The sequence below is a fragment of the Mus musculus genome, chromosome 14 (genome assembly GCF_000001635.26).
Source record: "Mus musculus strain C57BL/6J chromosome 14, GRCm38.p6 C57BL/6J".
Taxonomy (NCBI): Eukaryota; Metazoa; Chordata; class Mammalia; order Rodentia; family Muridae; genus Mus; species Mus musculus.
The window spans coordinates 59,640,652-59,667,166 of record NC_000080.6 but is presented as its reverse complement, the minus strand read 5'-3'; the positions used below and the strand labels follow the sequence as shown (position 1 = coordinate 59,667,166).

At 45.9% G+C, this 26,515-nt stretch overlaps 1 protein-coding gene and 1 pseudogene across 1 annotated transcript in view; one reads left to right on the top strand and one right to left on the bottom strand.

Annotated features, from left to right (window-relative positions):
- Atp8a2 (ATPase, aminophospholipid transporter-like, class I, type 8A, member 2) overlaps positions 1-19,636 on the top strand; it is a 439,384-nt gene extending 419,748 nt beyond the window's left edge. Inside the window, exons 35-36 of the mRNA NM_015803.3 lie at positions 12,527-12,618; positions 19,243-19,636. Coding sequence (NP_056618.1) covers positions 12,527-12,618; positions 19,243-19,340 — 190 coding nt within the window. The 3' untranslated portion in view covers positions 19,341-19,636. The remainder of the gene's footprint in view (positions 1-12,526; positions 12,619-19,242) is intronic.
- Positions 22,783-24,619, bottom strand: Gm19716 (predicted gene, 19716; annotated as a pseudogene).

The window sequence follows — 26,515 nt, the reverse complement described above, 5'->3', positions numbered from 1 at the left end:
GATTTCAACCCAAAACCCCAACAGGCAAAGCCATTTGTCATGAAAGGGCAAGTTCGTAAAAGAATTTAATTGATTACAAACTCGAGTTGATTAAATTCATCAATAGATACAGATGACATATATACAGAGCAAGCATGTGTCTCATGCAGGAGAATGGTTAATGATCAATTGAGCAAGGTAAGCCAGATTCAGAGATACAAAGTCCATAGTTTCTCTTATATGTAGAATTTGGCTTCAAAATGGTAAGACATGAAGCAGAAGTGGAATTATTTGGGGAGAGGCAGCAAGATGGGAGGAGGGAGAGGGACAGCAAGAGGGGAGGAGGAGAAGGAGAGAGTAATGGGAAGTGAATAGGATCAAAAGACGTGATAGACATGCAAGAAAATGCCATAATGAAGCCCATTTCTTATGTTCAGTGAATGTGTGCAAACCATACAATTATATGTAAAATGGGGCTGAAGATGCAGCTAAAAGACAAGAGATGGAAGAGGGGAGGGGAGAGACAAAATATAGTAAGTCTTATAACTTATCATTATATCTCATTATGAAATTCCAGTGTTGGCACGATGAAGCTGTCCTCTGTACTCTGAAGATTCATATCCCAGACCATCAGGCTCTGGCCAGAGGCTGATCTGCAACCTTGACTATTGTCTGACTATTAGAGATAAACTGTACTGGGCAGCTATCCTCCACTGAGCCTCTCCCCTCCCCCACTTCCTTCTAGCACCCAGTGTTCTCCACCCCCCCTGCTCCTTACCTGTGACAGTCACACACTATAAAGGTGATCTTTGCCTTTTTAAATATACTGTCCACCACCACTACCATCTCTCTCCAGTTCTGTCCATCCCTCCTTTATCCCTGACAGAGGATGTGATCATACTTGGAAAGACTGAACTCTGGACCCAGGTAACATTCCCACTTGGCAGGAAATTGGATTCCAGTGGTACATGTGGGTCTGAGAAAGGGCAGTAAAAAGATATGGACCTGGTCATCCCAAGGTCCTAGAAATCGCATCTTATATAAAGAGGCCCCCTCCATCTTGGGACATCAGTGGACCAGCTCTGTCTTTGTCTTGTAGATGACCGAGACTGATAGATGTAATTTCCCAACATAGACTTAGAGCCCAGTACCCTTGTCTTTTCTGTCATCGCTGCTTTGGGTATTGGTCCACTCCTATTAACTCCTTCATCCATTCATCTCCTCGATCCTCCAACCAAATGTTCTCTTTCCTTATTTATCTGTACTGGGAATGGAGACCTGGGTTTTGCTGATGATTGGTAAAGCTTCTAGCACTGGGCCACCTGTCCGCCCAGCAGACAGCTCTGAATACCCTCATTGAACCAGGGACTCTTTCTGGTGCTGGAGATAAAACCAAAAGACAGAATTCTTGCCATGTAGAACATGTTGATTTCCAACAGAGAGTCCAAGAGTTAATGCCAGCTTCGTGGTGAAGAGTGAGATACAGAAAACAAAGCCAAGTGTGGGAGCTGCTATGGAGGCTGCTATGGAGGGAGAATGGTCAGGAGGCTTGAGAGGAAGGTTGGGAGGGGGTCTTCTCAGTGGGATGAACATAGAATGAGCAAAACGCCAATGCAGAGGCCTTGGGGGATACTAGTTGTGTGACTGGAGCAGAGATAGGGAGGGGACGAGTTGGGAAGACCTTAATAGGAAGTAGAGGTCTTTGCCTGACTGTATGGTTTTGAAATAAGCAGTGTACATAGTCCTGTTTATAGCTGCACAGTTGTAATAGGACCCTCAGCCTCTGCAACTGAGTCTTCATGCCTAGCTTCCTGATTCACTGGGGGCTTTGCTTTCCCTTTTGCCCCTGTTAGCAAATGTACACAACCTAGACTGTCCCTTGTCCCATTCTTCCTACGCCTCCTTATCTTACCCTACAGCCTGGTATAGCCCCATTCCGCTGGGGCCTCCTATTATTTCTTATCTGTTTCTAGGAGTCCTATGACTCCAGCCTAACCTGCTCGAGGCTCACCCACTGAACTGCAGAGCTCAGCCTGGTTCGAGAGAAGCCTCTCTACCTCATTTAGGGTCATGGAATGAGGCAACGGCTTCCACACGTGCTGGGGCTGTCACTGAAATTCTTCTTTGCCAGCTCAGCCAGAGAGGCCAAAGCTCTCCCTCTGGTGAGTCTGCTGGAGGTAGAGGAGAGAGTCCCACCCACCCAGTGAAGAGTGGCAAGATAGTATTTCTTTTCAATGCTAAGAAGAACATGTGAATGAAAGAGGAGATTCGTACAAAGTAAACAGGGATTTTTTACTTTCCTATGGAGAGTATTGGAGATTCCCATGCAATCGAGGGATAATTCAGGATCACAGGTCCCCTTTCCTATTTCCTCCCAGTGGCCATGGCATTCAGAGCCTTAGTCCGACATCACAACCAGGCAATTGTCATTGATGTGGTAACCATCAGGACATTTCCATCACACCAGCTGCTGCCTCACTGACCCCAGGCAGCCAGTGAGCTGTTCTCTAGTTCGGCAAAGTTGTCACTTTGAGAGTAGAGTAGTCTTATATCACACTTTCTCTTTACTGCAGAGTAGTATTCCGTGATATTGATACCTGGTTTAACCATTCACTCATGAAAGGACATGTCACTTCTCAATATGGGCTTGGGAAAGAATCAAACACTTAGAAGGATTTCTTCACAAAACTTTTTTGAGAGCATTATTTTCTTTTCTACGGGATAAATGTCCAGGAGTACAGTAGCTGTGTCTATGGTAGTTACATGTTTATTTTTAAGATTTATTTACTTTATATCTATTAGTGTTTTATCTGAATCATGTATGAGTACATGTGTGTCTGGTACCAGAAGAGGACAGGAAAGGGTGTCAGGTTTCCTGGAACTGTTGGCAGCCATGGTATAGGTACTGGTCACTGAACTGGTCCACTGCAAAATTGTTTTTAATTGATGAGCCATAGCACCTGCCATAGTTAGGGTTTTACTGCTGTGAACAGACACCATGACCAAGGCAAGTCTTATAGAAACAACATTTAATTGGGGCTGGCTTACAGGTTCAGAGGTTCAGTCCATTATCATCAAGGTGGGAGCATGGCAGCATCCAGGCAGGCATGGTACAGGCAGAGCTGCCCACACCCACAGTGACACACCTACTCCAAACAGGTCACACCTACTCCAACAAGGCCATACCTCCAAATGGTGCCACTCCCTAGTCCAAGAACATACAAACCATCACAGCCCCATATATTCAATTTTTAATATTTTGTCTACTGATGCTCGATTTTTGAGGTGGGGCTCACACTGGAACCCTGGCTCACCTGGAACCCACTGTGTTGACCAGATAGAACCTGAACTTACAGGTCAATCCTGCCTATCCTTTAAGTGCTGGTATCATGGAGAGCAGCATCCTGCTGGCCTAGCTGACTGTTTTGAAAAGCAGCTCTTTGTTCTGTGAGTTGACCATTTGGGCTGCACATTAGCCACAGTCGTCTGATTCAGGTTTTGAGATATTATGCAAATGTAAACAGCATCATTTTAAAGCATATTGTGACAAGATTGCGGCATGTTTCATTATAGATTGTTTTATAGTGAGGCCATACTGTCTTCCATTTCTGGTGGTGGTGTAGCAGTGACCCCTTCCAGTTCTTGAGAGGAATCTCTGGTGGCATTTTATTATTATTGTGGCCGCTGTGATAGGTGTTGAGTGAAGTCTTGTGGGTTTCCCTGCCTGCCCAATGATGCTGAGTGTCTGTGTGTGCCACCAGCTCTTCCGTCTGCTGAGAAGTGCTTTCCTACCTTTTGATCATTTTCTAGCTGGATTATCTGCGGTTATTGATTTCTGAAGCATCCTAATATAGTCTAGGTACTGGCTCTGTGTCAGTTATGTGGTTCACAGTGCTGTCTCCACTCGCAAGTCTGTCCTTCCAGCCTCATAGTAGACCACTCTCAGAAGAAAAGCCATGAATCTCTTCCATTTTCCTTACGGCTTATGCTTTTGGTGACAAGTTGAAGAAGTCTTTGTGCTCTGTATTGACCCCCAATCTGTTTTTTTTTTTCCTTTCAGGTTTTCTGTTTTTAGACTTTGCTTTAAAGTCTGTGGTGCCTGTTAACCTTGCATACAGTTCATGACTTAAGTTTCCTTGTGTTGTTTTGTTTTAGTGCCTGTGTGTACATGGTTTCTTGAGATCCAGTTGTTGAGGCTTTCCCTTCACTGAATTGCTTTTGTTCATTAGTTCAGTGGCGAGCGGAGGTGTGCCGCTGTGGCTGAGCGCTTGCCTCTTGCATGTGAGGCTTCAAACCTGATCCCTACCGTGATACAACAGAAGGGAAAGTGATTGCACAGGAAGGGTTTGGGGGAGGAGTTTTTGCTCTAGGTTATTCTGCGTTTCTATTCCACCATATCTGTGTGCTTACTAAATCCCATGCCAGTCTCACGGCATCTGGATAAGCACAGGATACCACACATCTCTGAATCAGGAAGACTGATATCCCCATTGCAATATTCTTTCCCAGAAGGATTTTTAACAATTGTTCATGCCTTTCCATATTTAGTATAATTTTTTTTGCATGTGTCTCTTTGTATGGAGTAAGTATGTGCTCACATGTATGCTCACATGTGTGTGAGCAGGCACACACATGTGGAGACCTACAGCTGACCTTGAGAGCCTTCCTTAATCATCCCACACCTTATTCATTAAGGCAGAGTCTCTCAGCTGAAATCCAGACCTGGCTGATAGGGCTAGTTGAGCTGACCAGTTTGGACTGGGAACCCTCTGACTTCACCCTTCTGCGTGTTAGAGTTGCAGCGGGCCACCACACACCTGTATTTTATATGGGTCCTGGGATCCAAACTCCATGTCTCACACTTGTTGCTCATCAAGCAAGCACGCTAACCACTGAGCAACCTACCCAGACCTATTAAAGATAACCGTACTTGGGCTACAAAAATGTTGTTAGGGCTTTGATAGAAAGCACATTAAACTTTTGCCATATCAAAGAGAGAGGAGTTGACAGCTCCGTAGTAATCGGTCTCGTGATCCATGCAAATGACACATCTCTTCAAAATTATTGACATCTTTGACTTGAGTATTGCAGTTTCAGTCCACAGTATCATAAATGATCTGTTAGCTTTGCATTAAGTATTTCAGGTAATTCTTTTTTGTTTGTTTGTTTGTTTGTTTGTATGTTTGTTTGTTTGTTTCGAGACAGGGTTTCTCTGTGTAGCCCTGGCTCTCCTGGAACTCACTTTGTGAACCAGGCTGGCCCCGAACTGAGAAAGCCACCTGCCTCTGCCTCCAGAGTGCTGGGATTAAAGGCATGTGCCACCACTCCCGGTTTTCAGGTAATTCTTTGAGCAGTTGTTATTTGTGTGATTTCAGTTCCAGCGTTTGTATATGCATCCCTATATGAGCTATATGCATCACATGGTAATTTTTGTACTTTTGCATGTCTGTGTCATGTGACTTTGCTGAAGTCACCTGTTACTGCCCCAAGTATTCTATCTGAATGGTGATACATTGTTTCCTGACGTTTTCTAGACAATCTGTCATCTACAAATGCAGATACTGTTATTACTTATATCCTGAACCCCATGTTTTTATTCGCTTTTCTTACCTTGTTGCATAGTCTAGAACTTCTAACACCATGTTAAATAAGAATTGTAAGGAGAAACGCCTTTGCAGTGTTCCCAAGGGGAAAATATTCAGTCTCTATCCATTGAGTGTGATATTCTCTGTGGTGCTTTTTGTAGATGTTTATCTGTCAAGTTTAAAAAATTCCCATCTAATCTGCAGTTTTTGTTTGTTTTTAAAACATGTCAAATTGTATAAGGTGCTTTGCCTATAAAAACAAATAGTGTGATTTCCCCTATTCTTTTAGCCTGTTAGCAGGGCTACTTTGATTGATATTTGTATATTTAACCATCCCTGTGTTCCCACTATAAAATGTGTTTTTAGAATTCTACTGTAATGTACCTATTGTGATTGTGAGTTATATCTTAGAATTGCTTTCTAACTCTTTGCTTTGGGCACTTTATCATAGTACATAACTGCTTACACTGTTGGCCATTTTGTCAATTTTAGTGAAGCACAGAAACATTACTTCCTTTTAAAATCCTTTCTTGTCTTCCTTTATAGCTATTTTCTTGCCATACATCACGTTGTGCATAATTTCTACTTAAACTCATCCAAAATAACTTGGAGCATTGGAGAAGAAGAGAACAACTCATTCTCCGTCTGTCCTTTCTCTCCATCTCATGCCCCAGTCCCTTCTTTCACCATCTCCTTCTTGTGTGTAGAAATGTCTTTAGCTACAAATTCCCAGTTTCTGTTTGAGAATGCCTTTTTTCTTCTTGTTTCTGAAAGAAAGTTTCCCTGAACTAATAGCTCGTTGGTTGATTGGCTGGCTGGCTGATTGATTGGCTGGCTGGCTGGTAGTTTGATTGGTTGGCTGGTTGTTTGACTGGCTGGCTGGTTGTTTGGCTGGCTGGTTGGTTGACTGGCTGGCTGGTTGTTTGACTGGCTGGCTAGTTGTTTGACTGGCTGGCTAGTTGGCTGGTTGGCTGACTGGTTGGTTGATTGGCTGGCTGGTTGGTTGACTGGCTGGCTAGTTGGCCGTTTGGCTGACTGGTTGGTTGATTGGCTGGCTGACTGGCTGACTGGCTGGCTGGTTGATTGGCTGGCTGGTTGGTTGACTGGCTGGATGTTCTCCAGCAGGGACAAAAACTGGTCCTCTTCCCTCAGTAGTTTTTCACAAGGAATGAATTAACGTTCTGATTAGCCTTCCCTGTAGATTAGCTGGCTGCGTTTGAAATCTTTTCTTTCCTGGCATGTGTATCCTCTGTTTTCTCCTCTTTGTAAGTTTAGATTTCTCAGCAACCTTGGGACTCATTCAGCCATTATTTCTCCCAGTGTCTTCAACCCCAGATGCTTCATCTTGTCTGAGACTGTGAAGAGAGGAAAGTTGGGTCTTCTGCCACCTCGCTTTGAGACTCCTTCAGCTCTTTTGATCTCTTTTTATCTCTATTATTCAAAGTGGGTGATTTCGACTATTCCATCTTCTTCTAGTGCATTGACTCTTTCTACTCCCCTAGCATTTTCCTGTTGGCCCATCCACTAAAGCTTTTATCTCAGTTATTATGGGTCTCAGTTGTAAAATTCTTTTTATCTTTGGGCCAGAATTTTCTGTTGGATGAAGTTTGCTTATAGTTGCTTATTGAAACATTTTTGTCATAAGTACTTTAAAGTCCACTGTCCCTGTCATCCTAGTGATAAAATCCAGACATTAGAGACTGTGCATTTTACAGCAGCCTATACTTGTCAGGGGGTAGAAATAATGACCTCTGTTGATGCCTGGCTCCTGGTTCTCCATTTGAGCTCCCCTGACTCCCAGTGAGCAGTGGGAGGAAAGCCTCATGCTGTTCTTACTGTAGGTAGACATCCAACTCCTTATGGGCATCCCACTGTTCTCCACTGATGGGAGCAGGACCAATGCACCATTGGCTGTCATGGAGGACTACAGGCTCTTTGTCTGCAAGAGGTATTGCTAGACAGCTTCTTGACAGTTTCTTCGGGGTGCAAACCCAGACTTCCTCTCGGTCACGGCTGGTATAGGCTGGAGAGAATCACACATTTCTCTAGGGTGGCTGACTGGGATAAAGCAGCTTGAGTTGGAAGCCCCTGTGCAGCCCCTGTGGCTAGAGAGTAGAGGCTGAACTCTTTATCTGTTCTTGTGAGCATTAGGGATTGTGAGATCTTCAGCTCCAGGTCTGGGGTGTGAGGTCAGTGGAAACTTGGGTTCTCATGCTGTGTTTCCATGAAGGTCTTCCTCCTCTCCATCACCTTTTCAGAGGTTCAGCATCATCAGCGGTACTCAGCAAGGAGTGATGGAGCACATTCCCTTTCCTGGAATCAGAAGTCCCTCCCAGCAAAGAGTTGACATTATCTTTGGTATTATTCTGAGCTAACAGGTTCTGATAATAGAAAATAGCCATCTTGAGAAGCAACCATTTGTCCATTTCTCCCTAGGCTGCTGTTGCAGGTCAGAGGACAGGGTGACCACTTGCTGTGCACGCAAATGTTTCTTTTTGAACTTTCCTTCTGACCTTAGTGGTTTGTCCAAGTTTCCATCCCAGCTATCAGGCACAACAGAGCACAGTGACACTTAAAACACCACCAGCACCTCTGCCTGCCCTCCTTGGTTGATGCCTCCCTCAGCATTCTGCCCACAGCCTTCCAGCATTTTGTTTTGTTTTATTTTTTGTTTTTTTGAGACAGGGTTTCTCTGTATAGCCCTGGCTGTCCTGGAACTCACTTTGTAGACCAGGCTGGCTTCGAACTCAGAAATCCGCCTGCCTCTGCTGGGATTAAAGGCGTGCGCCACCACCGCCTGGCAGCCTGCCAGCTTTTTACCTCTGCCCTGATTGTTGGCCATGTGGACTGGCAGATACTGCCTATTCTAAGGCTGAGAGGCTGTTATTTTCCCCTTTACTTGACTTACCCACTTGGTATTGTACCTCTTAGACAAATTCTCCTTTTGGCAAGAACTCACCCAAACTACTTTGTAAGAAAATATGATTTTTCCCAACACTCAGAAGCATCCTCCAGTCCCCACCACCCGACAGCTTGTTTAGGATTAAAGAAAGCACTCACCACACCATTGCCAGGCTCTGCCTCCCAGCCCTAATTCTGACGGTCAAATGGGAGTTGAGTCCATGGAGGACAGGAAATACTGCTTTCTCATTTTTGGAATGGAATTTAGATTACTCATTTACATTGTCACAACCTAAACCACACTGGCTTCCTACAACACTTTGCTACCTGAATTTTAAAGAAAATAGAGTGTTTCTTCCCTGCAAATTCAGACTTTGCTCACATTCTCGACATTCAAAATGAGCTCTCCTCCCTACAAGATGATATTCTGTGGTTCTCAAAGAATAATACAGAGGAATTTATTTGGGCCACTTTGGCAAACCTGCTATGTACTTGGTATTATCCTAGAACACACATGAAGAAACAAAGTCTGGTATGATCATGTCATAGGTACTCATCAGAAGAGGGAAGCTGTCACAGCACCACCCATGAAGGTTCATACTAACCAAGTCCTCTGTCCTCAGCCTGCTTCAGAGCCTGGAAGAAATGCCAGAAGACCGTCTCTGGGGAGCATTAATGTGCAGATAAACATCACAGTCTAAGACAATGAGTACCATGGAAGAGCTTTCATTAAACTCAACAGGGTTAGAAGGTTCTAGAAAGCTTTTAGATCAATAAACACTAAATCTGCATTCTGAACAATAGATGTATCATCTCTGTGCTAGAACAGTGGGTTTTGTGGAAACACAACAAATTAGGTTTTATTTGTGAAGCCTTCCATTCGCTTCTGAGGTATATTAGTTAGGATTTTCTAGAGTAACAGAACTTATAGAATGAAAAAAATGCTCGCTCTCTCTCTCTCTCTCTCTAATATGTGTGTGTGTGTGTGTGTGTGTGTGTGTGTGTATAAATTTGTGGTCCAACTAATCCAACAATGACTACCTATGAATGGAAGGCCCAAGAATCCAGTTTTTGCTCATTCCAAAAGGCTGGATGTCTCAGCTGATCTTCGGTATACAGCAGAATCCTTCCTGGGACAAGGAGGCTCTAATGCCAGTGAAGGACTGGAATTACCAAGCAGGCAAAGGGTAAAGGCTTTCTTTTTCCATGTCCTTATATAGATTTCTAGCAGAAGACATGGTCCAGAGTAGATCTGGATTAAAGACCTCAAAGATCCAGATTCAAAGTGGATCTTCCCACTTCAAATTAAGCAAAAACACCTCACAGATGTGCTCTGCCCCCATTTCTGGGGTTTAGTTCAGCCCAGATACAGTCAAGTTGACAACCAAGAACAGCTGTTACATGAGGCACATGGGACTTCCAGTGCCTTCTGAGTTGGTGGGACTTGGCTCTGCCTAAAGGGAAGGGTCTATCGCAATCCTCTCTATTTTGCTCTTGTTGTTGCTTCTTGTTTGGGAAGGTGCTGGGGGTGAACCCAGGGCCTTGAGCCTGTTAGGCAATCCCTGTACACCAATGCTTTCAGGGATGCCCAGCAGCTAATATAAAGATGAGCTTCTAAAACTACTAATCTCTTTGAGATTTTATTTTGGCATCTTCAAATTTTATCATCAGCTGTGGGATCTGCTGCAGGGTGGCAAAGACAAGCCAGTAGTCACTGGCTGCATTGCACTCCTGCCCCTAGGTGATTTCTTGTCTTCTGTGATTCTTCTTGGGAGGAAAAGCGCTTCCTAGCAGAAATGTGGACATGAGAGCTTGTTTTTCCCCAGTACAACCCTTCCCAATGTGCCCCTCCTTCCTCTGACTGCTTATTTTCCAGGACAGAAACATAACACCTCCTCCAAGTTATGTCAGCTTCTAAAAAGGGCCCGTTTGTGAGGACTTGTCGGAGCTTCAGTTTCAAAGTCATTATTGGGGAGGCACCAAGACCTCACGAAACTCATAGCTAGGCTGAGTTCATGTTTACCTAACACCTTCCATACCAGTAGATCTCGGCTAACATACCTGTTTGTGCCAGCAACGGGGAAGAGGGAGTATAATCAAAGACAACACTTTACTTCAACACCCCTGCAACGCTGAAGAAATGAGCTGCAAATATGCCAGCAGTTTGGAGGATGGGAAGGAATGGGTCTTGAGTCAAGACCCTTTTCTTCCTTTTTAAAATTGAATTTTACTGTTTTCACTTAGAATCTGTCATTTTATGGTCTACAGTTCAGTGGCATTTACATCCACAATATTATGAAGCCTTGCCAGTGTCTCAGGACATGTCTCCCTAACAGGAAACCATCTTGCTTTAAACACTCACCCTTCCCTTCGCTCCTGCTCCACCTGGCTGGCAGCCACTGGCATCCACATGTTGTAGGTTTCTATCTCCAAGCATTTACCTACTCTGGAAATTTTATATACTCATGCCTGGTCTTTGGGACTGGGTAAGTTTTTAAAGGATGTCTGTGTTTATCATGAATCATGGCTGAATTTCTTTATCTAGTAGCAGAAGGTCTAGGTGATCTTGTTGATTCAGGCTGACTTTCTAGAGGGCAGTGGTTTCACCATCTTGTAGTCCCATTGGTGGTAGAAGAAGGTTCCAGTTTCTCCACACCATCTCCAACCCTTGTCTCTTTCTAAAAGTTATATTGTTTGCTGTTTTCATAGGCATCCTCGTGGGTGTGAAAGTCTGTCTCACCGTGGTTTGAATATGTTGGAAATCATTGCATGGACATGCTGACCAGTGCGTTCCTTCACTGTACAAAAATGCAAGTCCTTTGTTCATGCTTCAGTTGTCTTGTTTATCTTTTAGCTGTTCATGCATAGGGGTTTCTTATGTATTCTAGGTACCAGGTTCTTATCAGCTATAATTGATTAGCCAGTGTTTCACCCATTTTGTAGTTGCCTCTTGCTCTTTTGTAATATTCTTTGATGTATTTTTTTTCGATTTTTAAAATTTCATATGTGAGTATTTAACCTGTATGTGTGCCACATGTATGCATGGTGCCCAAGGACAGACAAGGGCATCAGATCCCTTGGAACTGTAGTTATGGATGCTTATGAACCAACCATCATGTGACCTAGCATCTAGAATACATAAGAAATCCCTATGAATGGACAGCAGAATGATAAACAACTCAGCTGCATCATAAACAAAGGACTTGAATGAATGAACTGAGCTCTGGTCCTCTGTGAGAACAAGGGATGCTCTTGACCACTGAGCCATCTCCCTAACCCCACTTGATTTTGGTCTTTTGTTTGGCTTAGATTGGTTCTTGCTATGCTGGCTGTTTTGCCCACACTGGCCTCAAATTCCCAAGGCAGAAGTGGTGCTCGGGTCTCAGCCTGAGTAGCTGGGACTGCAGGTGGGCACTACTGTGCCCAGTTTAAAGGTTTTAATTTTAATGAAGTTGGCTCTAATCTTTGTTATTGGTACTTTGGGTACAAGAAGGGGCTGCTAATCAGCATCAGTTATTCTGCAAACAACAGTGGGGGTGGTGGACTTGCCTGCTGGGACTCCAGCTGCCTCAATCAAGGGGACCTGCCCCGAAGTGAGAGCTGGTGCCTCTCTGTTACGAAGATGCTGTAATCTGTTACAGAGAGATCTAAGCCATAAATGTGCACAGGGTTGTTGGGTTGTCAGTTGTTGGATTGTAGTATCTCCTTGCCTTCTGTCTGGGTACTCACCATGGACTTCCTTTTGTGTGTGTCTGAGTCCTGATCACTTTTCTTTATAAGGATCAGGGCCCATCTGTATGTCATTGTACCTTCTATATAGGTCCAAATGTAATCCTAGTCTGGGTTTGGGCTTCAACGGAGAGAGAGGCAAAGGAGGGAGATAAAGATAAATTTGACTGGTAGGAAAAGGGTGTATGTATTGCCTGGTGCCTTTGAGAGGAACAAACAAACCTTCTAGACACAGGAGGTGACTTTACAGCTTCCCTTAGTCTGAAGCTATCTGGATCCCTCAGAGAGGCATTGGGATGACCTGAGTCCTGACGCTCTTTGCTTTCTTGCAGGATGAACGAGCGTGACCGTCTGATCAAGAGGCTCAGCAGGAAGACACCTCCAACCCTCTTCCGAACAGGCTCCATCCAGCAGTGTGTCAGCCGTAAGTGACAGTGGGTAGCAATGGGTGGCAGGCTGCAGGGTGAGTGGGACAGCCAGGGCAGGGATGGCTGCCAGACCTGGAAGAACGAGAACTTCTGAACAGTGAAAATGGGTGCTCACCAAGAACAGGTATTGATGGTCCATCCACTGGGGCAGTTCAGCTGAGCGCTCTGCCTGTCAACAGAGACGTTCTTAGTGGAGCTGTCACCTGACAGCACCCCACTCCTTTTCCCTATTTCCCAAAATCCCTTGGAGGGGTATAGCCAGGCAGGTACAGAATTAGAAGCCCAAACAGAGAGCATCCATACACAACAGGTTGTAGTGCTATGGCTTTTAGGTCACCATCAAGAGATATAGGTCACAGCCATAGTATCTGACCTAAGGTGGAGGTCAAAGTATGAGGATTGATGGTATCACCCAAAGAAAGCAGTCTGCAAGGGATCCTCCTCTGGACTCATACTGCAGGGGCCCCCTCTGGACTCACACTGCTGGGTTCCTGTCCTGTGTCAACATCTGTAAAATGGGAACATTGTGAGAACCCAGCTTGTGTTGTTGGGAGGGCAAAATGAGAATACATACATACATGGGTATATGTGTGTGTGTATACACATATATATTAAGTTAAATATATTATATGTTAGATATTATATATATAATGTCTAGAAGAGTGTTAGACCTAAAGAGTTCAGTAAATGCTAGGCATTGTGGCAATTATTCAATTAGCTGAATAATCCTGGACAATGTATGTATTTCTCAAAGTTTCTATATTTTTCCTCTGAAGAAGAAAATACAATTATATGACATCCTTATATGCTATCACATGGAGTGTATAAAGCCTTTAGGATGGTTGCATTCATGCCTTGGACCATACTGCTTCCCAAATGAATGTCCGAGAATAATCACAGGAAGAGTATGAGCAGCCAGGCAAGGAGACTAAGCAGGAGGATCACAAGCCAAAGCTGCTTAAGCTACAAAGTCAGTTCAAGGCCAGCCTGGGCAACTCAATAAACAGTGAGATGAGAACTGGAAACAGAGATTGGTGTCAGACCTCTTCCTTAGCATGCAGAAGGCCTAGGTTCATTCTTCAGTACCAACCAATTACATACGTTCCCATACATCCAGGGGACAGCTATAACTATCTTAACAATGACCTCATTTTCTTATAAGTCAACACTTGAAAGGCAGAAAAGGTCTACTGAACAAATACAAGATATACCCCCCAGAACTGTGTCTCTAGTTGCATATGTAGCAGAGGATGGCCTAGTCGGCCATCAATGGGAGGAGAGGCCCTTGGTCTTGTGAAGATCATATGCCCCAGTACAGTGGAATGCCAGGGCCAGGAATCAGGAGTGGGTGGGTTGGGGAGCAGGAGGGGGGGTATAGAGGACTTTCGGGATAGCATTTGAAATGTAAATGAAGAAAATATCTAATAAAAAACAAAAAACAAACAAACAAAAAAAGATCACTTCTAAAGTCATGCCTCAGTTACAAAAACACTTGATGGAGGGCTGGTGAGATGGCTCAGCAGTTAAGAGCACTAGCTACTCTTGCAGAGGACCCAGCTTCTATACTTGGCTCCCACATAGTGGCTCACAACCATCTGTGTTTCCAATCCCAGAGAATCTGATATTTCTTCTGGCCTCTTCAGGTACATAGTATGCCTAGACACACATTTAGATAAACACTCATACACATAAAATAACAATATATAAACTATTTAAAAATTAAACCCTTAATGAGTTAGTTTTACTAGAGCCTATTAAACAACTTAGAATATCCCTAGCATTCACAACTAGACTTTCAAGTGCTCAGAACTTTGGGTCTAAAGAGGGCTCTGTAACTTCTCTAAACCTTGAATGTCCCTGTCCAAAGGTCCTGCTGTCACAGACCTCAGCCTCACTGGGAACCTGAGAGACTCTAATCTTCAGTGCTCAGTTGTCACCATGGTTTGTATAAGGGACAGAAAATTAATAAGTCAGAGCCTTTAGCAATGATGCTAATTGGGGTCAATCATCATGACAGAGCCCTTAAAACAGAATCCTGCGATCATATAAGGAGAGACAGAAAGACAGAGACAAGCAAAGACAGAGAAACACACACACACACAGAGAGAGAGAAAGAGAGAGACAGACAGATGGACAGAGAGACAGACAGAGAGAGACAGAGAAACACACACACAGAAAGAGAGAGAGAAAGAGACAGAGAGAGAAAGAGACAGACAGACAGACTGAGAGAGAGAGAGACAGAGAGACAGAGGCAGGGGAGGAGAGAGAGAGAGAGAGAGAGAGAGAGAGAGAGAGAGAGAGAGAGAGAGAGAGAGAGAGAGAAAGAGAGCAGAAGCCACATGCACGTCCCTGTCTCTTGTCATGTGATGCCTAGTGCCTTGTCATTGGGATCCTGCCAGCAAGTCCACTAGATATGGTCCCTCAATCTTTAGCTTCCAAATCTGTGACTCAAAATAAATCTTCCTGCTTTATAAGGTTCTCACCTTTGAATGTTTCTTATAGTAACACAAAATAGACTAATACAGTTCACACGACCTGCCAGTGTGCAGTAGTGATAACTGAGATCGGTGTTTACTGCACACTCTAAACTTCCTCATCAGCCCAATGGTTTCCATCCTCTCCAAAACTCTCCTTTTGAAAGCTATGATCAGATCTCAGGTTCAAAGGAATAGAATGTAAGAACTTTATTCTGAAATTGTGAGTGGGTAGATGTGGAATGACTTAACTTTATTTGCTTCACCAGATGCCCCACCTCAACAAGACAAAACAACTAAGAAATAAACCACACAGCACTTAGTCTAGAAGCAGGAGCTAAGAAGGCTCACAAGAGGGTCAGGGAATGCTTCCTCCTGGTCCCCATCTCCCAAAGTGGAAAGTGCAGAGGGCTAGAGCTTCCCTTGACTCCACATAGGGGTGTCCCCCCAAAATAACATAGAAAGAAATCTCCTTCCTGGTCAGGCTTGGGAACTGTCCATGAGTGGCACCCCCACCCCCACCCCACTCACGTCGTCCATCTTTTCACTGACAGCCCAACTCCCACCAGGCCTCGTTTCTAAGAGGAGAAATGTCCTGCCAGGGAAACCCTTACCCCTTCCCAGGATAAATCTATCAGCACGCCCTCCTCCCTCCTTCCTTTCATTTTGTACTTGGGGGTGAAGCAGAAGGTTATGGCAGGCAAGTTCCCTGCTGCCCATCTAGAGTCCCGACCCTCTTTTTACTTTCCATCCTGAGACAGGCTCTCAACTGTTGCCCCATCTGGCTTTGAACTTGTCATCCTTCTGCCTCCAGAGGGGCATTTGGTCATGCTTTGTTCACCTGAGAAGAGGACAGGATGAGAGTGTTTGCCTACGTCTCTGATGAGAAGCCTAGAAACCCAGTGTTACTGAGGCACCCCCTTGCCAGCCCACGGTACCCCGTGAGAGGAAGATTCTTCTAGAGTTAGTTAGATGATGTCCAAAAGAATGCCCCTAACTAGTCCTTATTATTCACTACTTGTGTTTTGATGACCTTAATAATGTTTATTTCTAATGTGTTAACATCCATTCATAACTTTCATCCATAACTATCTACACATGTGCACGCGCACACACACACACACACACACACACATCCCAAAGACCTAAAAGGTTTAGCAGTTTTTCAAATTGGACTGACAATTGAGACAGGCTCCTTTATGGCTTTTATGCAGAGCCTCTCCCTCCCCCCGCCCCCCATGCAGAGTGAATTAACATGAATCAGGCCAGGGAATGGCTGTAGCCTCATTTATGATCATCCACAGATACACCCTGCAGCCCTCAGGAAGAGCTGAAGCTATAGGTCATGCCTCTTCCTGGGCCATTTACCTTACGTAGAAGAAATCCCAAACCGAGAGATTCATGAATCCAACGTTACAAAGCCTAGTAATGGCCAAGCAAGGACAAGACGTTCCTTTTTGTGCCCCTGGTACTCCATCCATCCGGTCACCACCCAGGATAGATGCCCAGCCAACCGACAATGCCATCTTCTCAGAGAGAACCCACTGGTCTTCTCCCCTCTTGCCTCAAAATTATTTCTAGAATCTCTCTGGGAGGCCTGCCCTTGATCACAACGACTTCCTTCACACTGAAGGATCTCTGCTCGTGGGTCGCAGTAGCCACAGCCACATTGCAAACCAGAGACATCATTCCAGCAGTACATCCCATCCAGGGGCAGCTGCTAGGACTGATGACCCTCAAGGACACACAAAACTTTCCTTGTTAGAAGACTAGAGACTGAACATTGTCAACTTTAACAGTGGTAAGCAGCCTTGCTACCAAAAGGCATGCTGGTTTTCTTTTACCAGATTTTGCTTTGAACCATTCCAAGGAAAGGCCATCCTCTTAGACTGCAGTAAGAATGTGTCACAAAGCACACCTTGTGTGTGGCAGGGCAGGGACCTGAATGGAGGAGGCAGAAGGAGGAATAGCTCCTTCTATTCCCAGAGAGCTCCGGCAGGCCTTGGCCCATTTCCGGAAGACCTTTGGAAATGGAGGGGAGATACAGCCTTCTCTCCTTACCCCATGGAAGCAGGATGTGTGGAGCAAGGCCACCTGCTTGTATGGACAGAACCATAAGAAAGCCCCTGTCCCCGGGGCCTATGGGCAGGGTGTGGCTTCAGTGGAACTTCCCATCCAGGCTGGCTTCTTCATCTACTCAAGAACCTACCCTACTTTTGGGGGAAGGGGTACCAGGCATATGTGTAGGTCAGAGGGCATCTTTGTGGAGTCATTCTCTCCTTCCACCTTTAGGGGGCGTTCTAGGGATCAAAGTCATTTTCCCAACTTGCACACCAAGCAGAGACTGAGCCCACTCCCCAGCCCACTGCTGGCTTTTGCCTGGCTCTGGGGGGCTCACGCTGTGTGGAGAGCTGCTTCCCACGTGGATGGGCTTCCTGTTTGTTGGGAGTGGGCAGCAGGCAGGCGTGTCTGTCATCTGTGCTCACACTGGTGTGACCTTCCCGCCTTCCCTGCTCTGTTCCTCTGACTCCATCCTCCCTCCTGGGACTGCCTGCTCTGCAATCTTCTCCCTTCTGTGCAGACCCAGTGTCCAAGGGAGCCCCCAGCCCACTCTGCACAGGAATCATTGGCGCCCACCCAAGCCTTTAGGCTTTCTGGGCAGTAGCTGGCAAGCTCACTCTCCTGGAGGGCAGGAAGTCAGTCTGGGGACATGGATTCTGCGGTCTTGCCACACAAATGAACAATAACATGGAGTCTTCCCCACAGCCTTCTGCCAACCTGTCCTTCTTGTGACTGTGTCGTCACATCCTGCAGACTTTACTCTCTGTCAAACAGCTGAAAAAACTAACAACCCAGTTAACAAATTGACAGCTGCCCATGTTTTCTGATTTCCTTTTCCTCTTTTAGAGAATATGCCAGGAATTGGGGGAGGGAAGTTATGACCCAGAGCAATTACCTAGGATGCAGGAGGCCCTGGGTTCTATCCCCCACACTGTAACAAAGAGAAATCTTTAAAGAGTCTGTCCCAAATCAGGCCACTCCATTGATAAAGCACAGATTGGAAGACAGGGTGCCTTTACAACCCTCAGGTCTGACTGTGCTGTCTTCCAGTGGAGACATCTAACTGTGCAGTGGGACCTCTCTCCCTGCCACGGCAGGAATTGTCATAAGAAAGCAGGTCACACTGCTCAGCTGTGCTTCCCAGTTCCGCCACTCACTCGGTCTGTGTCCTCGGGCAAATAAAAAAGTCTTTTGGCCTTGTGAAGTGGGATCATAGTGTCCTGCGTCAATGGGCGGAGTCCTTGAGCTATTTTCCTGCGGTGTGTAGAACTGTGGTGGTACTGGTTTTGTTAGAACCCTGTGTGGCTCGGCCATGTTTAGGTCATGGCACTGCTTCGTTGACTTAGCAGCCAGAACCAGTCCAATTCACGAACTGGGACTCTTTGTAAGCTGTGTGCTTGACTGGCTTCTCTATTAGGGATGTTATTCCTGACATGTTTAGGGCCTCATAAAAAGCAATAGGCAGATCAGGACATTTCCTCTGATCAGTGGTAGGATAGTGGGCTCACAGTCCACTCTTCCATGTTTACGTTTTCCACACTGAGCCCCCAAGAATTAGAAGACATACTGCTGTGGTTTCAATGTCCTCTGTTACACCTGTGGGTGTGAAGTCGCTATGGTGACGGAATTGAGAGGGAAGCTTTAAGGGTGACAGAGTCACATGAGCTCTATTTCCAGCCAGTGGATTGTCACCCATTAGTGGGGTGCTGCCCCTCCATGTTATGTTACAGTAAAGAAATCATCAGGTACTGCCTTTTGATATTGGACCCCCAGCCTCCAGTACTGTAAAACAAACTTCCAGTCCGTACTTCACCTAGTCCATGGTATTTTGCCACAGCTGCAGGAAGCCAACGCCTTCCGTTCTGAACCATTCCCATCCGGGTCTCGTCAGCTCCCTGCCCCGTCCCTCTTGGTCATGGTCCCCTTTGCTTTTGCAGACCTCTTCATCTCAGGTCTCTGTATCCAAAGCTAAGCAAATCTCCCATGACCACACAGTTCAATGGGGTCTTCCAGGAAGCAGTTTGTCCTTAGTCTAGCATGTTCCCTCCTTCTCCCGCTAACGCTTCTTCCTGTGTGTTTTCATAGATGGGTATGCCTTTTCTCAAGAAGAGCATGGAGCTGTTACACAGGAGGAAATAGTCCGCGCTTATGATACCACCAAAGAGAATTCAAGGAAGAAATAAGACGCAAAGTTTCCTGATGGCTCCAAGGAAAGAGATTCAGTTTGTTGCACACAGTGTTAACAGTTTTGTCAGCAAAGACTGGCGCCAGCAGCCAGACACCAGAGAACACATTTCTGTGGCCTTAGCCGACCAGTTTGTTAGCAGCTCTCTGTCCTTGTGTAGTCCCTGGGCATAGGCGTCAGGGGAAGCCATTCTCCCAGCTTGTCTGCAGCGCTTGGCCCAACTTCTGTTTACGTCATTATGAAGCATTCAGCTGGGCTTTGTGAGGTGTGAAATTAAAAACTATGTTTCACCGATGCTTAAACATCAATACCAGTGGTTCTGGGAGAGAGGAAAGGGGCATTATGTTACAAGAGACCAGTCCTGTGTAATTGGAACAGGGAAAATGTACTTCCTGTTTGGTGCATGCACAGATCATGCAAGCCTCGCTTTCTGCAGATGGCTCGCTCACTCTGATTCCTGTTTTGTTTGTCTGAAGTTGGCATAAACTTCTTGATTGCAGTGAAATCAGAACAACTTAACGGTTGAGGGATGAACCTGAGAACGTTTCTTTGGCTCTTTCAGCCACAGCCTCAGCAAGGCAACTGGCCAGCGTCCTATGCCTTGTGCACCTATTTCAGCTGCCGGCAGGCCTTCAGTCTTACCACTGCTCCCCCGTGCTGTTGTCCTTGAATCTGCACAGCTGACCCTGGTGCCGTGCCTCACAGCTGATAGCCACCCATCCATGTTCTGTGTGTCTTTGTTCCTCTATACATTCAGATATGGATGTCTGAAATATTTCCTCTTGCCTAGCCCCGCCCAACCCTGCCCGGCCCAGCTGCTACCCTACATCTCCATAACTGAAGGGAAGTGGCTGTTCCATACCAAGCCTTACTTAACTGCCCTTTCCCGATGGGATCCTGTGGGTGAGGGTGGCAGGCTCTACACACCATTTCCGTAGGCCTCTAGTGGCCTCTTAGAACTGACATCTGCTTCCTGGATGCTCAGAGCACATTTTAGACTTTCCACAGTTTGGAAGTGAATTTATAATGGTGTCTGTGCACTGAAAGAACAAAGCTGTCCCCCCCCCCCCACCCCCACCCTGAGATTCTAGAATCAAGGCAAGCCAAGGAGAGTGGCACAGGACACAGGGCAGAGAGTGGTGAGGAAGAGGACCCCAGATCTCCTGGAAGGTGACAAAGGCCATGAGACTCAGAAGGCAGACACAGAGGACACGTTCACCGGGTCTCCATGGAAGTTCTCAGGCCCTACTCTTGTCAGTCAGTGGTTGTGATCAGCCCATGTACACTGTAGCAGAAACCAGACCTCGTCTCACAGAGTTCTTTTGAGTTGGTTGATTTTCTTGAAGCATAGTCTTACACTGTATGCCAGTCTAACCTCACACACACTTTGTAGTCCAGGCTAACCTCAGACTCTCAGCAATTCCTACACCTCCCAGATATGGGATATGGTCTCTTTTCTGTATCCAACAAGTTTCAGACCTGAGGCCCTCTCTGAGCAGTTGCTTAGGTTCTAAAGCAAGGACAGGAGTGCCCATTCCCACCTGTAGCCACTGCAGGTCCCCACTCTGAGTTGGAACAGAACCTGGGAGCCCCAGGCCTACATGTGAGAATGGAGGGCCCTCAGAAATCACAGGCCTGGCACCACCCTTTCTTCTCAAACTCCAAAACCCTAGATTTTTGGATGGCTTAAGGTGAATACCCTGGATACCTGTTACTGGGTAATGTGGTACCCTACCACCAGGATGCTGTGTGAGCTTAGAAACAAAGCAGCAGAGAGATGGCTGAGCAGCACAAGGTGCTGCATCAAGAAAGGGAAAGGCAACTATGCTTTGCTTCCTGGCCCCGTACTTTTGCAACATCGGGGATAAACAGATACTGAAAAACCGTGGACATGATTTGCATTGAGTAAGAAAACTGATTCTCACTTGGGGAGTGACCAGGCTGCTGAGATGGCTTGAAAGGGGGACAGGGGTGGTACAATTAAGAAGAATCTTGGAAGTGACCTCTCTTTGCTCCCTGAGGCAAGTAAGAAAATCTAGTGTGCCCCCCAAAAAGCTGGAATCCTGACAGATTATACCACACGGGAGAAACAGCAGGAAGCGTGCTGCAAATCAGCGAGCCAGCCATGGTGGACATCTGAATTGCATCCCAGAGAGGCTGGGGCAGAACTATGGAGAGGAAAAGAAAGTCAACTGAATGTGCCCTCTACAACTCCCCCTCCCCTATGTGTCTTCCCTCCCCCTCCCCTCTCCCTCTCTCCCTCTCCTCCTTCCTGTCTCTTTTTTTTCTTTTCTTTGTTTCTTTTATCTTTTTTTTTCAACCTTAAAGTTGGAGTTATTTGGGAGAAAGAAAAAAAAACCCTCAACCAATGATGGAATTTACATCTCAAGACATCTCCCAAATAATGACTACAGATTACAAATCATTTTCATAGAAAAATATTTTTTGCACAGATTTTACATGTATTATTCAGATGCAGGGCATAGAGAGCAAAGTAGGAGATGGGGATCCAGCAGCTTTCTTTGACAAGGGAAAGTGTCTACAACCGATGGTTTGTAAAAAACTCATTCAACTGTGGGTATTGCTCTAAAAGCCTACATCCTAGCTACTATCCAGTCAAGTCCACTGGATAAGCACTTTGCTGTGCCCACGCCTGCAGCACACTATACCAAGGCTTGCACCCTAAGACCAAGGTATCATTTATCTGCAGATACCCTGACTTCCTGCAACAGGGGAACTTGCCGAGTCCCTGTCTCTGGAGCTGACCCCTACAAAGGTGCATATCAAAGCAGACAGGTCAGGGTCCTGAACTGCAGGAGAATTTAGGACCCTGTTCTTTGCATAATTCTTTATTCTCAAGGGAAGTTAAGAAACCAGCCCTCCTAAGCAGAAAGCCACACAGTGTAAGTCACATTATAAACCCATGCACCAGCGGTGTGGGGTTCCAGGGAAGAAAACTTACGGAAATCTTAAAACACCCCAAAAAGGCAGAAGGCTTCCAACTCACCTCTCCTCATTTATGCACCCCTATGCACCACCCAAGTCCATCATTTGAATTTTACTCTGTTCTCCAAGGGGTGACAACAGCAGAAACCCACAGACCACAGACAGGGTGGGGGTGGGGAGTACGGGAGAGCTGGTTTGCTTGAAAAAAGCAGAGATTCCAAAGGTCACAGCTGTGGTGGCCAAAATTAAATGCCTTTGAAGACAGGTGTGTGACTTACAGACTACTTTGGGAGGCTAACAGTATCATCGAGAAGATGAGATAGCCAAAGTGACAAGGCTTTGAAAGAAGGTGGATATATTCAGAGGTTTAGAAAGGACAGTGTTTAGAAGGGACAAAATCAGGACACACAAGAGTAGTTTGATTTGCTTTAGAATGTTCAAGAATAGAGAGACTAGGAGAGGACACAGGATGTAGGGGTCTACTTAATATGGCTGTCTCCCACCTTCTCATCTTCACCATCCACGGAGACAGTGGTGTGCTTGCTTGCTTGAGTTCTCCTTGGATTGCCTGGCTTGGGTGCAGATCTGGAGTCTTGCTCCTTTTTGCTGTCTTTCCTATCTAACTCCTTCTGTGGTATTTATTCCTTCCATCTCCAGGACCACAGCAGGAGATGTTCTTTTAGGGACACTCACTCCATCTATTTTGTTTCCTTCCTTTCTTCTCCTTCCTCAGGGCTGCACCAGGGCTACTTGTAGGGACTGCTGCCCTGTGTCTGAGCTCTGAGATTCCACAGGAGGGGCAGAGCATTGCTTATCACACACACACACACACACACACACACACACACACACACACACACACACACACACACATTCTCCTTTGGTGGAGGGGCTGGCATTACTCTTAGAGGCTGATCGGGTTTCCGAGGTTTAGAGGTTGGAGAGGGACAGTCTTCTTTATGAAGTGCTTCATTTTCTAGAGACATCTCTCTCACTCACTCTTCTTCGTGATCTGCCCCACGCGGCTGAGGCCCCAATCTGTGATGACTCACTTCCTGTCTTCAACGGTTCTTTCCTGAGTTCACCCGGCCAACCTCGGTGTCTCTGCTGGGATCAGCCATCTAGTTCTGGCTCGTCCAGCTGATGCTGCAACGTCTCCTGCTCCCTCTTCACCACTCTTCTACTTCTGTTTCTCCAGCAGCTGTGTCAACAGGCTTTGCTCCTCCAAAGATAGAAAGAAGCCGCTCGACTGGACTGGGAGGTGCAAGCAGAGCAGTCATCTTACTTAGGAGTACTCTGAGGCTTTGCCTTCAGTTTGGATATTTTTGTGGGAGAGGGGATTCCGTTATTACACCTATAGTCACGCTGTGAGCAATCACTTCTGGTGTTCCATGACCAGTCACCCCATCTGTCATAACTGTCTTCATAGTAGTCCTCACCATCTGTGGTCATCATCCCTACGATACCCACTACCAAGTGCTCTTCTGCCTGTCCTGGAGTCGTACACTCATAGTGCCTGCTGTCATATGGTCATAGCTATTCTGGCACCCATACTGATCCCTATCTCAGCACACCCATCCTAAAGCCATCCTTACCGATCCATATCTCAGCACACCCACCCGAAAGCCATCCATACCGATCCATATCTCAGCATACCCATCCGAAAGCCATCCTGATAATGCTCAGAACTGTAACGATCTCGACACTTTTCTCCAAAGCCAACATCAAGTCTTTGAGGAGGGTAGTCCTCAAAGCTGTCTGCATCAGGACAGGCCCTCCTGTCTGTATCTGTTTTGTGAAAGTCTCGATTTCTATCTTGCCCAAAAGAACAATCATCCTGACTTTACCCAGTACTCCATCAGTGACTTCCACTCAAAACTCATTACCTAGAGGGTCCTTGCTGATCCTCGGGGCACTGATGGGAGCACTCGGACCCTCTAACTCTCCATAGCCAAACCTTCCAACCTGTCTGGATTGTTGGGGTCACTTGGCAAGCATACAGCACTGATGTCTCATCTTCTAAGAATACTTTAATGGGGTCTTCTGTCATGTCATAGGGCAGGTTCCCTAGGAGCACAGTATAGGGTGAGGATTTGGGCATACAACTCCAGTTGGTATTTAGTTCCTCAGCAGCCTATGGAGCAGTGGGAGGGTGGAACAGGCTATCAGAGATGCCCTATGCACATGGCATCATTACTGTGCCAGATCATCTATTAAATCAGCCTAGCTGACAGGTTTGGAGACCAGTGCTCCCTCCCCCCATTTTCAACCATAAACCTCTTTGGGATGTGGTTTCCCCTTCTTAATCTTCTTTTCTGCTAAGGCTGCCATGTCAGGAGAGGAAGAGAGTGCCCTCTCAAAGGCCCCACTCCCTACTCATTTTCATTTGGGGGCTTAACTGGTTTGGAAAGATTGAGTTAAAATTCAGCTTTTTGCCGGACACCTAGCCCTCTCTTGAAGGTCCTAAATCAGATTAGCAAATGCAAGTGCTTGTTTGGAGATTTTGTTTTGTTTTCTTGTCTTTTGACTTTACAGTGTGCATTTTCCCGGGGCATATTTTCTTCTTTTGAGAAGTAGACTAAACAGTCTCTGCAATAATGAGGTACACAGGCAGGAGAAAACATTTCTGGGAGGGATGGCTTTCTATTTTTTTTCCCTCTCCTGATTAAGCTTTCTCCTAGCCAAATGACTAAATTGGGTTTCTAGGCAAGGCAGCTGTCATGGTGTGTGATGTATACTATTTATGCAGGGCCCACAGGGGAGCTGTGTCATTTGTCCTGTCTTTAAATTGAGGTCAGAGTGTCTCACACACAACCCCTCCCTGGGGAATAGAATGGACCGGACTCGGTTGCATACACTGTCAGCTCGGTGGAAATGTCATATGGAACATGTCACTCCTGTCAAATAGTGTGTGACCCTTGCGCTGGCAGGTCACATTCGGTCAGCACTTCCAGGGCTACCTCTGGATTGAGCTAAACTGGGTTTAGGGCTAAGTCAGTTCTCAGAAGGCTCTTATGTCTGGCTAGATCCCATTCTTGAAACTGTAAACAATCCAGCCAGTATCCTCTCAACTTAGTTCTGGATTCTGCTATGCTCCCCATACCTACGGGGAAGGCAGCAGTGTGGACAGCAAACACTATCCTGCTATCCGTGGAGACAATAGCCTCCCCACGTCTACCAGGCAGCCTGGATTAGCACACCTAGCAGGGTGGGGTCCTCTGTGTGATGCTCGTGGAAGCAGAGCTGATGTGTCTGCTCTGGCTCGGTGCAGAATAGTCCAGATTTCTAGATCAGTATTATTTTTCCCATCTCCCAACACTCAGGCAAACACAAAGAGTGAAGTAGATAACTGTGCTCTGGTGAAGGGAACGAGGCTTCTTCAACATTTATAAAGAAATGCACCAATGACCCTGGGCTCCAGCAGAGCCCAGCTGAGCATTTTCTTTTCTTTGATAAGCCTTCAGGTGTGCACAGCGAAAATCAATGATGACTAAGCAAGAAGCAATGGATGATTTTGTTGTTGTCTTGAGACACGTTCTTATGTAGTCCAGACTGGCTTCGAACTCACTGTGTGATGAAGCTGCCCGTGAACACCTGATGCTCTTTACCTCCTGAAAAATGTTTTATTGTGTGCTTGTTTAGCTGGGACTCAGGGCCCTGTGAATGCGAGGCCAGTGTCTTCCATTGAGCTACTTATGTTCCCAGTCAGTGAGTGGTTTCTGGTTTGTTTTGGTTTTTAAGCGAAATTAGGTATCATGAGTCTGAACATGTAAATGTCTATGTAGGCTTTCAGATCAAAAAAAAATTTTTTTTAAATAAAGCCACCCGTTAGCTCTCACTTGTTATAACAATGAGCTTTCCTTTTGAGTCATAAGGAAGATTCTTTTTATCAGCCAGTCTTGTCCCGAGAGTATGATGCCTTAAGCCGTAAGTCGAGGGTCTGGGACCGTCAGATGAGGCGGTCTTTGTCTGGAACAGGTGAAAGGGCCGCACAGTTCAGCCAGGGTTTGAATTACTGCCCAGGGTCATTGTCCCAAAGTAATTCATGGAGTGATTTCAGCTTTTGAAATGTCGCCTTCATCTCCTGGGGTCTTTAAAACCTGAACAGGGAAACTGGCCAAACAGGCCTAAAGTGATAACTTAGCAAAGAAATAGGTTTATCAGATCGACCCAAAAGGTCTGGTGTGATGGTGCACACCTGTGATCCCAGCCCCCAGGAGGCTGAGT